The sequence below is a fragment of the Pelodiscus sinensis genome, chromosome 9, assembly GCF_049634645.1.
Source record: "Pelodiscus sinensis isolate JC-2024 chromosome 9, ASM4963464v1, whole genome shotgun sequence".
Lineage (NCBI taxonomy): Eukaryota > Metazoa > Chordata > Testudines > Trionychidae > Pelodiscus > Pelodiscus sinensis.
In genome coordinates this window covers 8701923-8719287 of record NC_134719.1, presented here as the reverse complement: position 1 = coordinate 8719287, position 17365 = coordinate 8701923, and the positions used below count along the sequence as shown (strand labels likewise).

Here is a 17365-nt window from a genome sequence, read left to right as displayed (position 1 = left end):
TAATTACAGTGCAAAGCATTGCCGCATAAAGTCCAGGTTTCTGGCCACATTCAGTCAGCATCTATTCCCTATCTCTCTGTCCGTCTGCTATGTACATTGGACAAACATCTCAGACACTTCGCCAAAGGATTAATGCCCACAAAACAGATATCAGACAAGATCACAAAGAGAAAACAGTTTCTTGCCACTTTAACCAGAAAGGACACTCTTCTCAATGACTTAGCCACCTGCATTCTGCTACAAAGACCTTTTACATCTGCACTTGAAAGGGAATCCTCTGAACTGTCATTCATGTTAAAATTTGACACTTTCCAACAAGGACTTAACAAACATTTGAACTATCTCACCCATTACCAAGATAGTTTCCCCAATTATCACCTCTAATACCATTAACTCACAAACATCCCACTCTCCCTACCTCTAATATCATTAATTCACAGACACTTACCTTCCTTCCTCCCCCCCCCCGCATCCCCCTCCTGTTCTGCAATGTGATTTGTCCTTTTCATATTTGTTCATTTTTTTTAATTGTATCCTTTGGTATATATGGTTGTGACTACTTTCTTCCACTATTTGATCTGAGGAAGTGGGTCTGGCCCACGAAAGCTCATCATCTAATAAACCATCTTGTTAGTCTTTAAAGTGCTACATTGTCCTGCATTTTGCTTCAACTACCCCAGACTAACACGGCTACATTTCTATCACTATCTCTCTGTGTGATTCAGAGAAGACTGATATCTGGCATGGCAACCTTGATGAATCAGGGGAAGCTGTTCGCTGATGCCTCTGCAGTAAACCTGCGTTGGCTCATCCCCAATGAAGCATGGATTGAGCTGCTGCCATTCCCAGACCCCTCCTGTGCACCTACTCCAGTGGGAAGAGAAAGTTGCACTCTTGCAGCAAACGGGGCGGGGGGAAGAGATACCGAACACCGGGGCACCATTGTTCCCTCTAACATTTTCTATCTTTGGGTGGGTTGAAATTTCTTATGTGCATCACAAGTATTGAGGTAGTATATGGATGATGCACCATCAGTACAAACAAAAAGCCTAGAGGTGGAGATTAAAACAGTCGATAGGTGTGGAAGAAATATATGAAAATAAGGGATAGTTAACAAGGAGCAATGCTTACAATATTTATTTAATATGAAATCAAATAAAGAGAAAATTAATATTACCCTTGGAGTACATGTTTCATTATCCTTTCTAACAATTCAAATTAGTAAATACACCAGAATGAATATTAGCCACACATAGCACAGCTTAAGATGCTAAACAAATCTGTGAGTCAACTAGAAATAGTCATCCTCTCCTTGTAAGTACTAATACAATATTTACTAACACTGAAAAGGAGAGAAAAAGGCATTCACTCAGGCTAATGCAGTTTCTCTGGGGATTGTTACACGCTATACAAGAACAAGTTAAACAGAGACCTGTAAAAACATACTTTTTCCTGGTTTCCAACTTTCACCTTGTGTGTGTCGCCAACTTAAAGAGTAGAAACCCCAGAGCAAATTAACACATGGCTTCAGGGTTTGTAGGCAGATGCATGTTTCAAAGATCTTGCAAATAAGATTTTATCCTACAAATCAACTAGCATCACACCTAGTAGTTGCTACTTCTGATGCATAAGAGCCAGAATTCTACCACATAGCAAAGATCTGGCCTTAATGCAATACAATATACCATGTATTAATTAGTAACTCAGGATTGAAAAAAATCATTAAGATCAGAGTTTTAGATACCTGCAACACTCCGAAAAATTCTGTTAAAAGAATCTTTTTCTTTCTTACATTAAGCCATTAACACCGTTATAAACGTTGTTTGAAATGTAATTATGCAAACATCCTGGCACTCTCCCTCCCATGCAGCCTGCTTTCCTCCCCTGCCCGCAACCCAGCCAGCCAAAGAGGACTGCCACCTGGACTGCAGCAAGTGAGTCAGGACATCCCAAAGAAGCTCCCCACTGCCTCCACCTCACTGCACAGATGCCAGCACCCTCCCACCCCATTTTCCCCACCTACCCGTATGCAATTTGCTCCCTCCAGCCCAGCCAATGGGACTGGGATAAAATCCTTCTTCTCAGACTTGCAGGCACCAGCAGCCTAGCTGGGAGTTACAGGACATAGCACAAACTCTCCACCTTTCTCCACTTCTACCTCACCCTAATGCCAGCACTCGCTCACCCCTTATATCTCCCTCCTACCCCAGGTAGTCAGTCCCCCCCTCGCCTCCTTCCAGCCCAGGTGGCTTGAGAAGAGTACTGGGTTTCTGCCTTTCTCTGGGACTCCCTAAATTCTCCTTCCCTCTGATTCCCCCCCCCCCCAGCCAGTTACTCCCTCCCTCTGTACCTCCTCTTCTCCCCAAACTCACCCACCTTACAGCTCTCCCCCAGACACTTATTCACTCCTTACCTGCTCTCTGAGCTCCTTCGTTGGAAGCAGGCAGCTCCGTTTGAAGCTGCTGAGCGAGATGCCCCTCCCCTAGCTGTACAGCTGAGCTCCCTGCCTGTGTGGGAGCTCTGAGACTGAGTGGGGCTCTTTAAACTGCTGTGTGACCGTGCAGCTTACAGGGAACTTGGGCACCATGTGAGCCCATGACCTGCAGCTACACCTGGAACTCCTCCCTCCTTCAGGCTTGTGCCTGGGCCTGTCCCTTATGCCTGCCACCAAACTGAACCCAGCTGTTCCCCTAAGAATTCTGAGGTGTACCAGCTGCATAGTGGCCACTTAAAAGCATAACAGTAGCCTTATACATAACACATCCCTGCTGTCTTTAGATAGGCCTTCCTTGTATTCTAGCAGATTAGGTTTTATGTTCTCTACAATGTCTCTCCTGTAAAGTGTGCCCTTTACTTTTTCCTTGCAGCGGAAACCGTAGTGATTCTGTTGCTCACTGCCCTGGCTCCACCAGCTATCTGGCACAAATCTGCAGGCGAAAATGAAGTACGGAGGCGATGTTTAAGGAGTAAATGCAATCCGTGTACTTGGACAGAGAGTGCTTAAGCGAGTAGAAGAATACACTGCAGGAGGAGATGTGAGCAGAGTGTGAGGACAGGAGAATGTGCAGGGTACTGAAAGTGAAGCACTAGGAGAGTCTTGTCGTCCATGGTGGATATGATGGATCTTATGCGGGTTTCCAGGATGCCTACATGTATAGACACCCCCTCCAGCTCTTGCAGACCAATGTTCCCTCCTCAGAGTTCCATCGCCTCCTGCCCTAAGGGCCTGGAATATGGGGCAGGGGAGGAATCAAGGGCAGCTCGAACTGAACCCCCAGAGATGTCACAAAGCAAAAGGCTGTCCTTCTCACAACTGTGATCACTCCCTCCCAAGCTCCCTCCACAAAATCCTTTTCTTTCTCTGCTGTGTTCCCTAAATAAAAATGCATGATTTCTGAACAACAGTCTCTTTATTGCTTGTGTTAAAGGGGTGGGAGGTTTGCAGGCAAGCATGCTGAATGTAGAAGCACGTCCTTGAGAGTAGTATGCATGACTCCAAACTGGGCCTTCATAAAATTCCTTCAGAGCCTTTGTGGTGTAGTGGGGGTGCTGTCTACTCGGTGACCTGGGGTCCCCCTGCACTGTGATGGGAGATTCTTACTGACTCTCCTAAATGTGTATTAACCCAGATACCCAGGCTCAGCCTCCCAGGGAGGGAGACAAAGGAAGGAGAGCGGAGACCAATACCTGATCTTTGTAAATTTGACCTTATCTTGTAGTATAGACATGGCCTTAAGAAGGCATATCATAGACGTCTATAAAATCATGGCTGGTGTGGAGAAAATAAATAAGGAAATGTAATTTACTTGCTTCTATAACACAAGAACTAGGGGTCACCAAATTAAATTAATAGGTGGCAGATTTGAAACAAACAAAAAGAAGTATCTTCAAACAATGCACGGTCAACCTGTGGAACTGCTTGCCAGAAGATGTTGTGAAAGCCAGGTTTTTAACAAGGTTAAAAATAATGAGCTTGATAAATTCAATGGCTATTAGCTAGGATGGGCAGGAAGTGTGTGGCTAGCTGCTGTCTTAGAATGTGTGATTGGGGTGGGGGCAGGGGCGAATCATTAGATGATTAATTGTTCTGTTCCTTCTCTCGGGGGCATCTGCCATTGGCCACTGTCACAAGACTGGGTCCTGGTCTGGATGGACCTTTGGTCTGACCCAGGATGGCTGTTCTTATGAGACCTGTCTCTGTCTGTCTCTCTCATCTGCTGAGACCAGTTCAGTTAAAGCAACATTGTAAACAGTTGTATAAGTTGACCCAAAACAACCTTTTAAGATGTATAAATGCCAGACTTTCCTTGTTAAATTATGCAGCTTGATTATATGATGTGAATTAAATTGGTATAATTATGTTTTAATCATGATTTTTCTTTCTTTGTTCATAGCTATCCAGTGCAAATCCTGTGTATGAGAAGTATTATCGACAGGTAGGGGATTTTATTTTCTTACTTTCAATTTCTAGTTCTGTTCAAAAACTTTTTGTTGCTAATGGATAGTCCTTTTAGAGATGAAGATGGAATATTTTTGTCAGACTTTGTAATGTGGGTTCATTATGGTGTTTTCTCTTTAGAGTTTCAAGGAAAATCACAGCAGTCTTAAAATGCTTGGTTAAAATGGTAGCCCATGGGGCAAATCCCATTTAAACCTGTTTTGGTTCTGGGTCCTTGACCTTTTTTTTTTTTTTTTAAATTGTAATAGTACCTTTAGGCACTATATTGGTGATTTAATGTTGGTACAGTGAAGTGTCTCAGGAGTGTTAAAAATCTGTACCCTAGAGAAACATAACTATACTGAGCTATAGGCCACTAGGTTGAGGGAAAAATTCTTCTCTCACCGTAGCTTTTGACTTTTGGTGAGAGAGATGACTTGCATTGATGGGATAATCTTTCCTGTTGTCGTAACTACTGTCTGTACTGAAGAGCTCCAGTGGGGTATTGTACCGCCATAGCATTTTAATTGTAGACATATCCTAAGTGAGCTATAGGTTGAACTTGTTAAATATTACAGTTTAAATAGAATCTCAGTTAAATAGAGGAACACATTACCGGCAGGTTAACACATGTATTTCTCTTCATCTGGGGCATGTTCTTGCAAATTAACTTGAAATTGTTAGGTTATCAACTCCTCTGATCAGTTGTTGACTCTTCAAAATAGGAGCCATTTTGATTTATTGAATTATGTTTTGATATGAGTACATTAGAGGTTAAGATAAATTATTGCCATAATCTGGCAGAACTACTAGACACTTGTTAAGAAACTCAATCTTCAGTTTGCCCCAACTGCTGAGAGGAAGGTGAAAACTGATTGATTCCTATCAAGGTGCTGTCTTTGGATTTGCCTTAGGGGCCCAGTCTATTCTATTAGCCTCTGATTAGAAAGAATCTGATAAATTTTAAATCAAGTCCCCTTAGCAGCTGGAAAGGATCATCTTTCTACTTTCTCTGACCCCTGCCCTCTTTCCACGTTGGGGATGAGTCTCTACTAGATTTTTCCTCCAGACTCTGTATTTTGGGTCTAGGTGTCCAGTCCAGTTGATAGGAGCAAGGATGAACCCGGATGTCAAGTTTAAGGATATGATGATCACATCTCCCTTTCTCCTCTGTTGAGGGAGAAATCCAATGTGTGTACAGGTATCTGAGTTAAATTCTACTTATTAGGAGAATCTGAAATTAGTACCTTTAGTCTGGTGAACCTTTTAGTCTGGCACCCTCGGGGCCAGAGAATTTGCTGGATCTCATGAGGTCAGTATTGTCTAGCAGTGTTATCAACTTGCTTACTGGGCTCTTGGAAGGCATTTGGGGTAAATTAGAGCTAAATAATGGCACAGAACACTGCGAGTCAGTACTGGTGGTGGTGGTAAACAAACTTTATGGGACCATGGGAAACTTAATCACATTCATAAGTGGACATCTGTCTAACTAAAATCATGCTGGGCCATGGATGTTGCCTGATTAGAGCGGTTTAACCTGTAGCAAGAATCTGCTGTGATGGGAGGCATGAGGCCCTGAGCAAGGCAAAAGAGTCATTGTCTGCATATGTTTTATATTAACCTGGGAACCTTATATTTTTACCTCTAAGTGCAACAACAGCTCAAGCAAGAATCTTAGAAGAGGTGGGCTTGGCAAGCAGGTGAAAAATGCTTGAATGGGTCTCCCTTTGAAGTGTGGACAACATTACATTTGAGGCTAGATGTAAACAGATTGATTCTTCACTTTTCCCAGTTCTTACATAGACAGTTCTAAATAACCTGACAGACTTACCGGTACTCCAGGACAGTCAGCCAGTGTTAATTGCAATCACGATTGAGTGTTTTATTTCTAAGCTCATTGATTATGATGATTTTCTTAATGAAGTGAAATGTCGGGAAACTGCTTAGTGTCCTGAATTTCAGAGACAGCTTTTTAGATGAAACCAGAGGAGCATACGTGAATATTGCTACTTTTTTGCCTAATGTGGAAGAATTGCCACAGAGTCCATTCAAAAGATTATAGTCGTCCAAGCTTGCATACCTGTGAAACAGATGCAGAGCAGCAAGTCAAACTACCTGATATTTACTGTGAGAGCTGGGCACATCTCCAGCACACACTCCCTTCTAATTCCTGTCCGAGTCATGTCTTATCAAACTCAACTGGAATATCTCTGGCATGATGTGGTTAGGACAAATATCTCCCATTAGAGAGATGTAACTTGGAAATTTACAAATTAGAAGTGATTTAAAAAAATGAAATCCATGAAGTGATGTCATTCAGGATAGTATCTAAGCAATGTTTCTGAGCTTCTAGTTGAATTTTTTTCTAGTTGAAATAGTATTCGCATTCCAAGTACTATTTTTCTACATTCTAATGATTTAAATCAAATGTATCTGTATCTCTTTAAATCTAAAAAAAATCCTTTTTAATATTACTGAAGATAGCTTTGATAACCATACTCTCAGGACGCTAAACATGAAAACAGTGAGAGCAAATCAGGGAAATGGTCAAAACACCTGAGCCATACACCCGGTAATTCCCTGCAATCTAAATCTAAAACTAATTGAATGGAAAGCTTATTCTGAAATGAGCCTAACATCGGGGAACAAAAAAGTAACCTTGTCAGAATCCATTCAAATGACAGTCACCTGTCTTCACTCCTCAAAAAATGATCTTCCTAGAGGATAGAGTTGAAGATTTAAAAATAGACAATGCTGACTCAATATAACTCTGGGGTTTCCTTGAATAGTGGAAGAACATTGATCCACCAGCTCTTTTCTGAATGGATGCCAAAACTACATGAGGACCCACTGAGTATAAAATGAGGCTGTATTTGACACTACAGTTGCATTAGTTGCACATTGCAGAGAGCTCCTTATAACATACTAGTGGTTTTAAAGAGGGAGAGGGAAAAAAAAGACAACCATAAGCTTGCACAAGTATACCATCCCATTAAATCCCTGAATATTGAGCCCACTACTGTAAGAAATAAAAGTACTGATGATAAACTCAGGCGATATGTAGAGTTCTGGTAAAAACTTCATTCAACTTCAGACTTTCACTAAATCGCAAATTCACAGTAGTTGCTTCCAGCCTGTAAAATCTTGCTGAGTTTGCTAGAGAACAAAAATTACCACTAGAAGTGAAAATATGAACACATGAAGGTGAACCTGTTCCAATATATTTTCCAAATGGCATTTTTATCAAGGCTTTTGTCAGTGAATTCTATAAATGTCTTTAGGCGTGTGTAGTGCTCTGAATACCTCAAATGTTCTGTTAATCCCTTAAACAGGGAGAATTGTCCATTGGTTTTGCAAGACAATATCATCTCACCCTTGGCTTCAAAAGACAATCCAAAAGCCTGTAGATACTTACCAATCTAAGAAAGAACATATTAGAGAAAATTCAATAGTGTGCTTCAAAATGCTTATCTCTAGCATAACTTCTCATTAACCGTTGTCAATTTATTCCCTGGAGAACTACAAATCGTAATATTTTGTGAAAATTACACTTGACTGATCAACTCAACAGATTAAAAAGAACCTGGTTGGGATTAGTAAATGCCCTTTCTGCCTCTGGAATTAATGTTTTAAAGTATTGGCCAAATTAATTTAGGATATTAATTTAATTCCATCACACAGCATTCTTTTCCATTTTCATTATTTTGCTTGATCAGCTTCTGATCAATCTTGGACTTTAAAGAGGGGCTGAAAGCAAAAGTGTCCTCATTTTATTTTTCTCTATCCTTTATATTGCTTGTAATAGCTGTCAAATCCTTCAGAATTTCAGGGCATTACAATCTATGATAAACATAATGAGTTTGTTTTTGTAGACGATTACATGTGAAATGCAGGATTACATTTGATCCTTTACAGAAACAGTGAAGGCCAGTACAGTATACTGTCTGGTGTATCTGTAAATATGATGAAGTTGAGAGCTTGTTTTTTCTTAGTGATCTTCTGATGGATTGAAATCTGGGAAGATGGTGCATACAAATTTTGCCTACGATAACTAAAGCAATCATGCTAAATAAGTTTTTATGTGGCTTTACTTTAAGATTTTCCATTACTAACTTAAGCTGAGTCAGCTTGATAAAATGAAAGACTTTCTTGAAATCCTCCCTGTACTTCTTCTTACTTGGTATAAAAGAGCTAGCTAAAATTGTTGAGCTGTCTAGAGTAGCTCATGAGCATGAGATCTAACCTCAAGGCAGAATGTCAAGAAACAAAGTCCAAACCTCAAACTGATTGTATGTTCTATAATTAAATTTCACCAACCAGATAACAAGTGTGAACGTCTAAAGCACTCTGACAATTTTAACATGAAACCACAGACAATTTCTTTGGTCTCTCTTGTATAGCTTGCCACCCAGGCAAGTTTGCCTTTGTAGCAGATGGTCCGTTTCACCAAAAAAACCACAATAATAGTCATGCTACTCCCAGTACCAGAGGATCTGTCCATTACTCCACATTAGTTTACTCTTAGATCTGTTACCAAAGATAATGTTTGAAGCCAGTCCTGTGATTAAACTAACTACAAAAGATAATAGAAGCTCTTGTAATATGTAAACTCTTCAGGGCTAAGCAACTAAGGGATCCTTTGGTTATGATTGGAAATGTGCCATCTCCAAATTCCAGGCAGTATAATGTTAATTTCTCCTTGACACAGATTTTTATGCATTCCCCCACTGTTCAGGCAATTATAGGATGAGTGCTTTTGTACATATCTGCTTCATGGATGTGGGGAAGCAATCAATGCAGTCTTTTGTTCACTGATGCGCTTTACTATGATTTTATTTGTGTCAATATATGCCGCCTTTTTCCGGGGAGTAGATGAGACCTCTTGTGGCAAACTAATATTTTACGTTTGGTAATGCTTCTTTCGTGACTGAAGTTTTACGGTTTTTAGCAAACATTTTTGTGCTTCAAGAACAAATCCTTAATGTACCCCTTGTTATCTGTATATGTATTTTAGAGAGTGTCTGCCCGTTTGTTCAAGAACTCCTCCTCATAAGAGCTATGACTATGAAATTTGATATGCAGCTTCCTCTTACCCTAACTTAAACCAAGGTCAGGGTTTGATTGTGCTTGGAAAATGGAAAGTTCTGGGAATGGGACTATTTCCCGTAACATGGAAAGGGAGGGGACAGAGAGAGGAAGAACGTGAAAGGGAGGGGCACAGAGAGGAGGGACGTGATACTGAGAGCAGCTACTGGTGGTATCTGCCGCGCCAAGAAAATGGCCAGAAGGGCTTGGATTCTGCCTTCTTGCCTGCCAACACACTGGTAAGGAGCCCCCCACCTCAAACCTGGAGCCTGTCCCCACACTCCATCATGGAGAGACCTCAGGGCATGGGGAGGGCGCTGAAGGTGAGGGCATCCCCACAGCCTGGCTCCTCTACAGGCAGCCTGTAGGCCACAGGGGAATATATGCGGGTGGGGGTTAGATGAAGGGGGAAAGTCCCCCGAGCCTCAACCCCCAACAAACTATAGGCTGGTGGCTGCAGGCTGCCGCAGTGTTGCTGCATGAGAGGGCCTCGCTTCTTCCCGATAGGCTGTGGGGGAGGACAGTTGCGGGGCTTGCTGGCAGGGGAGTGCTGCCACGGCCCCCCGGAAGGAGTTGCCACCAGAGCAGTGCTGCCCTTGCTGCCATGGGTGGCCCTGGTAAGCCCTCCCCATTTCCCAGCTCTGACTCCTACCTGCCTTGACTTTTTAGCATCCCCTCCTCCTATCCTGAGCCCTCCCCATATCTCCCAAACGTCTGCCACTCTGCCTCTCCTCACCCTTGATCTCTCACGCCTGCCTTCATTTTTGAAATATCATTGAAATAATACATTTTCGTTTCTTTTTCCTAAAAAACCTCACCTCTTCCGTTATAGACCAGAGCAAGGCTGAATACATCTTCTAGTAATATTTATAAGGTGAAATACATGCAGACCTCTAGAAACTTTTCATGAAATCTAAACACATTCCTATAATTCTGATGTTATTTTTAACAATACTAACACACAGGTGACCCAGACTTTATTTTATTTTATTTTATTTTATTTTATTTTATTTTATTTAAATATTTTTACCCTGCCTCTCTATTTAAAATATTCAAGGCGACTTATAAAAAACTGTTTAAACACAATACAAATATATATAAAAATTTAAAATATAAGACTCCAGAGGGACATAAAATGTGCTAAAAACATATAGAGAAGAGAAACACACACATACAGACTCAAACATTAATAAAAGCACGAGTAAAAAGGGTGGCTTTAGCCTGACACCGAAACAATGTTAGTGTTAGTGCCATGAGAATATCCCGAGGAAGAGAATTCCACAGTCTGGGAACAAAAGCTGAGAAGGCCCTGTTCTGCACAAATGTTAATCTTATCTCCACAAGTGGGGGAACATGAAGCAAAGCCTCCCCAGCTGACCTCAATCTCTGGGCAGGTTCATATGGGAGAAGACGGTCCTTCAGATACCCCGGACCCAACTCTTTTAAGGCTTTATCGATCGTGACTAAAACCTTAAAGTGTGCCCGGAAACATACTAGAAGCCAGTGCAGCTGCTGAAGCACTGGCATAATGTGCTCTATATAACGAGTATTAGTTAAGATTCGAGCAGTCTTAAGATTCTGGACCAGTTGACGTTTCCGAAGGTTCTTTAGAGGCAGCCCCATATAAAGTGCATTACACTAATCCTGTTGGGATGTAACAAGAGCGTGGATCGCTGTTGCCAATTCATGCTTGTTCAGGAAGGGTCGCAGCTGATGGATCAAACGAAGCTGCCCAAAAGCACTTCTGTTTGTCATTGTTCAGTGAAGCCCCTGGGCCTTGTCATAAGGTGGCATCTTGTCTGCCAGCCTCAAAAAAACAGGTACGATCAAAAGAACATCAGTAATTGTCTTGTCAAAGACCAAAACAAAGGAGATATTAATCTCTCCTTCTTGAATTTTTGTAGCTAGGCCGCTATAATTTCATGTGGTTGGTACTTTACAGACACTCAAAGCTTGCAGTTTATTCTTTTCCATCTGATATTTGGCTATGAACGTTTTGTTCCCTCGGGAGATGAGGTCACATCCAGTCCTAGGTACCGCTCTGTAAATGTGGGAAAATGCAATCTTGTACCTAAGTGCCTTGCCAACATTATCATTGACTTCCTGGATATGCCGTTTCCTTCAGGACAGGAAAAGTTGACATTGCAGACTTTTCCAGGGCATATTAGTAATGAACTCTGAACTACTCCATTAAGCTTAACCTACCTCCTGAGGATTTTGGTATGTACATATAAGTCTGATGCTTTGAAGGCATGGTTACTAAAGGAGTTACTAAAGGAGAAAATCTGCAATTGGGAAGAACTGATTGGAAGAGAATCATGTGGTGGTCTCATCCAGATAAGATCTTTATTGTACATTGATTTATTTGAGTATTGCTCAGATGTATACTTGAAATCCTGTACCTTTTGTTGAAGACCTTAAAACTCAAGTGTAATTAAAGGTTGAAAAATCTTGAATGCTACTCCTGGCAGACCACAGATGTTGCTGGACCAGAGAGTTCTGGATTAGAGAGGTTCAACCTGTATTAAATAGATACATTTCTGTATGTTTATAAATAAAAATTAATGTAAAAATATTTCATTCCCTTGCATTAACTCCTGAGTACAAAGTGTGGATAATATTTTATAGTTAGGTTAAGTTTAAGAAAAATAGTGGATTCATTCTAGCACCCGCTTTAAAATGCATCTGTTCTAATGTAAAATGCATTTATTTTGAAAGGAAGCTGTTAAAATACACCGAAGAGAATTTAGTTGCTTTAGAATTCAAAAGAGAGAGGGGGGGCATTCTTCTCTGGTAGCCTGCTGATTAAGAATGTGTATTTTGTAGCAGTTCTGGGTACTAATCAGTGGTGGTATCTTTCACAGGTTGATTCTAGTAACACTGGAAGAGTGGTGGCTTCTGATGCTGCTGCTTTCTTGAAAAAATCTGGGCTGACAGACTTGATACTTGGAAAGGTATTAATTATTTAATGAGTAACATTATGCCTTCAATTATGCTGTCTATTCCTGTTACAGTTTCCTTTCAGAAATACTATACATGTGTGTACAAAATGCTAGTATACAATATGTAATTTTGCTTTTATATATTGCACCTTTCATACAAAATACTTCAAAATCAGTGAACCTTACAACCTCAGTGGATAAATAATATTGTACTTACTGTGCAAGTTATGCTATGAGGATTAGGGTTTGATTCTATAAATACTGAGTACTTGAGTCAGCATTGAGGTGCTTTGCTCTTCATATTAAGTATATATTTGGCCACATAGCCAATAAGTGACAGAACTCAGATACAGAACTCACAAAGTCTTTATTGTAAATGGTATAAAATACTTATTCTAAGGACATTTATGGTCATCTGGAACTCTACCTAACATTTTATACATGATGATAAAACTATATTATAACCTTTTTTTAGGTAAGTTATGCAGGCACTTGAGTTATAAAATATGACTGTTTCTTTTCCTTTAGCTATAACTGATCAAGTTTCTATAATACATGGAAAAATAAGGACAGAGTAGTGACCGTAATTCCATGATTTCTAAACTGTTGACAGATTTGTATTTATCCTAAATGTTGTCTGGTGGATTGAGTAAATAAAATGAACTGTGAGTTTTTGTTTAAATATTTAATATATAGACTATACATTTTTACAAATCTGTTATATTTATATTTTAAAATATTGAGCTCGGTGGTCTTTCAAAGAATATGGAATAAGGAGGAGGTTAGTTAAACAGAAATGAAAAGGCACAATGACTAGTGCCAAATCCCTGCAAGCTGCATGGAAACTTTTTAATGACCCTATAATAGAGGCCCAACTTAAATGTATACCCCAAATTAAAAAACATAGCAAGAGACCTAAAAAAGAGTCACCGTGGCTTAACCACCATGTAAAAGAAGCAGTGAGGAACAAGAAGGCATATTTTAAGAAGTGGAAGTCCAATCCTAGTGAGATAAATAGAAAGGAACATAAACACTGTCAAATCAAGTGTAAAAATGTAGTAAGAAAAGCAAAAAAGATTTTGAGGAACAGTTAGCCAAAAGCTGAAAAAGAAATAACAAAATGTTTTTAAGTATATTAGAAGCAGGAAGCCTTCTAACAAACCTGTGGGTTCCCTAGACAATCGAGATATAAAAAGAGCAATCAAGGACGATAAAGCCATTGCGGTTAAACTAAATGATTTCTTTGCTTCAGTCTTCACTGCTGAGGACATTAGAGAGATTCCCAAATCTGCACCATCCTTTGTGGGTGATGAATCTGAGGAACTGTCCCGGATTGAAATGTCATTAGAGGAGGTTTTGGAACAAATAGAAAAACTTAATGTTAACAAATCTCCGGGACCGAATGGCATTCATCCAAGGGTTCTAAAAGAACTCAAATGGGAAATTGCTGAACTATTATCTGTGATTTGTAACCTATCCTTTAAATCGGCTTCCGTACCTAATGACTGGAATGTAGCCAACGTGACACCAATATTTAAAAAGGGCTCAAGAGGCGATCCTAGCAATTACAGACCAGTAAGTCTAACTTCAGTACCGGGCAAATTAGTCGAAACAATAGTAAAGAATAAACTTGAGGCACATAGAAGAATATAATTTGTTGGACAAAAGTCAACATGGTTTCTGTAAAGGGAAATCATGTCTTACTAATGTTAGAGTTCTTTGAAGGGGTTAACAAAGATGCGGTCAAGGGGGATCCAGTAGATATAGTATACTTAGATTTTCAGAAAGCCTTTGACAAGGTCCCTCCCCAAAGGCTCTTGTGTAAATTACATGGCCATGGGATAAGAGGGAAGGTCCTTTCTTGGATTGAGAACTGCTTAAAAGACAGGAAACAAAGGATAGGAATAAATGGTAAATTTTCAGATTGGAGAGGGGTAACTAGTGGTGTCCCCCAAGGGTCAGTCCTGGGACCAATCCTTTTCAACTTACTCATAAATGATCTGGAGAAAGGGGTAAGCAGTGAGGTGGTAAAGTTTGCGGATGATACCAAACTGTTTAGGATACTCAAGGCAGAACTAGACTGTGAGGGACTCCAAAAAGATCTCACCAAACTGAGTGATTGGGCAACAAAATGGCACACAAAATTTAATGTGGATAAGTGTAAAGTAATGCACATCGGGAAAAATAACCCCAACTATACGTACAGTATGCTGGGGGCTAATTTGGCTATGACAAATTAGGAAAGAGATCTTGGGAGTTATCGTGGATAGTTCTCTGAAAACTTCCACACAGTGTGCAGCGGCGGTCAAAAAGGCAAATAGGATGCTAAGAATTATTAAGAAAGGGATAGAAAATAAGACACAGAATATCTTACTGCCCCTGTATAAAACTATGGTACGCCCACATCTTGAATACTGTGTACAGATGTGGTCTCCTCACATCAAAAAGGATATTTTGGCCTTGGAAAGGGTTCAGAAAAGGGCAACTAAAATGATTAGGGGACAAAGCCTCGGGGAAGCCGGCAGCGGAGCAGCCCGGGGAAGACGGCAGCGGAGCAGCCCAGGCGCGCCTGGCCTGCCTTGCTGCCCGAGTCCCCCCGCGGCTTTGCTCCGCGTCTTCCTGGTCTGCAGACCAGGGAGACGCGGAGAAAGCCCCGGAGTACACGGGCGGCAGGACCGCGAGGTCCTGCAGTCCGTGTCCTCCCGGGGCAGCCCCGTTCATAACTGCGGATCCGACATAAGTCGGATCCGCGTAAGTCGGGGACTGCCTGTACAAGAAAGTTCTTCTTCATACAGTGTGTAGTCAACCTGTGGAACTCCTTGCCAGAGGAGGCTGTGAAGGCTAGGACTATAAGAGAGTTTAAAGAGAAGCTAGATAATTTCATGGAGGTTAGGTCCATAAAAGTCTATTAGCAAGGGGATAGAAATGGTGTCCCTGGCCTCTGTTTGTCAGAGGCTGGAGAAGGATGGCAGGAGGCAAATCGCTTGATCGTTGTCTTCGATCCACCCTCTCTGGGGCAACTGGTGTTGGCCACTGTTGGCAGACAGGCTACTGGGCTAGATGGACCTTTGGTCTGACCCAGTACAACCGTTCTTATGTCCTTATGTAAGGACCCTCCAGTTTACTTTTAATCTTCAGGTACCACAATCATTGATTTTTTTTTTTTTTAAAGGGATTTTTTTGTTATGGCAATATAAGCAAAACCTACAGTATCTCTTTCACTAGTGTGCTGTCCAAAAGGGCTTTTTCTTCCCTGAAACTTGTGCACAAAGTTGCATTCAAGATTTAATGGTAAATTATTGGATTCTGGTTTTTTTGTGTATTTAATAAGAAATCATTAGACATGGTTATGAGATTCTGTAGAAGGTGAAGTAAAATTTCAGGTTGAACCTCCCTTGTCCGGCACCCTCAGGACTGGAGTGGTCCCAAACAAGGGAAGGCCGTTCCAGAACCTCACTCTAATGGTTAGAAACCTTCGTCTAATCTCAAGTCTAAACTTACTACTAGCCAGCTTATATCCATTTGTTCTTGTGTCCACATTGGTATTAAGCTTAAATAATTCCTCTCCCTCCCTGGTATTTATCCCTCTAATATATTTTAAAAGTGCAATCATGTCCCCTCTCAGCCTTCTTTTGGTTAAGGTAAACAAGCCAAGCTCCTTGAGTCTCCTTTCATAAGACAGGTTTTCCATTCCTCGGATCATCCTAGTGGCCCTTCTTTGTACCTGTTCCAGTTTGAATTCATCCTTCTTAAACATGGGAGACCAGAACTGCACACAGTATTCCAAATGGGGTCTCACCAATGCCTTGTATAATGGCACTAACACCTCCTTATCCCTACTGGAAATACCTCGCCTAATACATCCCAAGATCGTATTAGCCTTTTTCACGGCCATGTCACAATGGCGGCTCATAGTCATTTTATAATCAACCAGGACTCCGAGGTCCTTCTCCTCCGTTACTTCCAACTGATGTGTCCCCAGCTTATAACTAAAATTCTTGTTATTAATCCCTAAATGTATAACCTTACACTTCTCACTATTAAATTTCATCCTATTGCTATCACTCCAATTTACAAGATCATCCAGATCTTCCTGTATGATATCCCGATCCTTTTCTGAATTGGCAATAGCTCCCAACTTTGTGTCATCCGTAAATTTTATTAGGACACTTCCACTTTTGGTGCCAAGATCAGCAATAAAACGATTAAATAAAATTGGCCCCAAAACTGATCCCCGAGGAACTCCGCTAGTAACCTTCCTCCAACCCGACAGTTCACCTTTCAATATGACCCGCTGTAGTCTCCCCTTTAACCAGTTGCTTATCCACCTCTCAACTTTCATATTAATCCCTATCTTTTCCAATTTAACCAATAATTCCCCATGTGGTACTGTACCAAATGCCTTACTAAAGTTGAGGTAGATTAGATCCACTGCATTTCCTTTAACAGATTTTTTAGATACTTTCTCAAAAAAGGAGATCAGGCACGATCTACCTTTTGTAAAACCATGTTGTAATTTGTCCCAATTGCCATTAGCCTCTATGTCTCTAACTACTTTCTCCTTCAAAATTTTTTCCAGGATTTTACATACTACAGATGTCAAACTAACAGGCCTATAGTTACCCGGGTCGCTTTTTTTCCCCTTTCTTAAAAATCGAAACTATATTAGCAATTCTCCAGTCAAATGGTACAACCCCTGAGTTTAGAGATTTATTAAAAATTTTTGCTAATGGACTTGCAAGTTCATGTGCCGGTTCCTTCAATATTCTTGGATGAAGATTATCTGGGCCCCCCGATTTAGTCCCATTAAGCTGTTCAAGTTTGGCTTTTACCTCGGATATGGTAATGTCTACCTCCATATCTTTAGTCCCATTTGTTAAGTTACCATTATCCCTAAGCT

General features: G+C 40.8%; 1 protein-coding gene across 2 annotated transcripts in view; it reads left to right on the top strand.

Moving 5' to 3' along the window:
• Nucleotides 1-17365, top strand: part of EPS15 (epidermal growth factor receptor pathway substrate 15) — a 127913-nt gene that overhangs the window by 27044 nt on the left and 83504 nt on the right. Inside the window, exons 2-3 of one of the 2 annotated variants that reach the window (XM_075935959.1) lie at nt 4395-4436; nt 12388-12477. In XM_075935959.1, coding sequence (XP_075792074.1) covers nt 4395-4436; nt 12388-12477 — 132 coding nt within the window. Of the gene's footprint in view, nt 1-4394; nt 4437-10737; nt 11875-12387; nt 12478-17365 lie in introns of those variants that run through there. The other variant, XM_075935960.1, reaches the window with a different exon arrangement.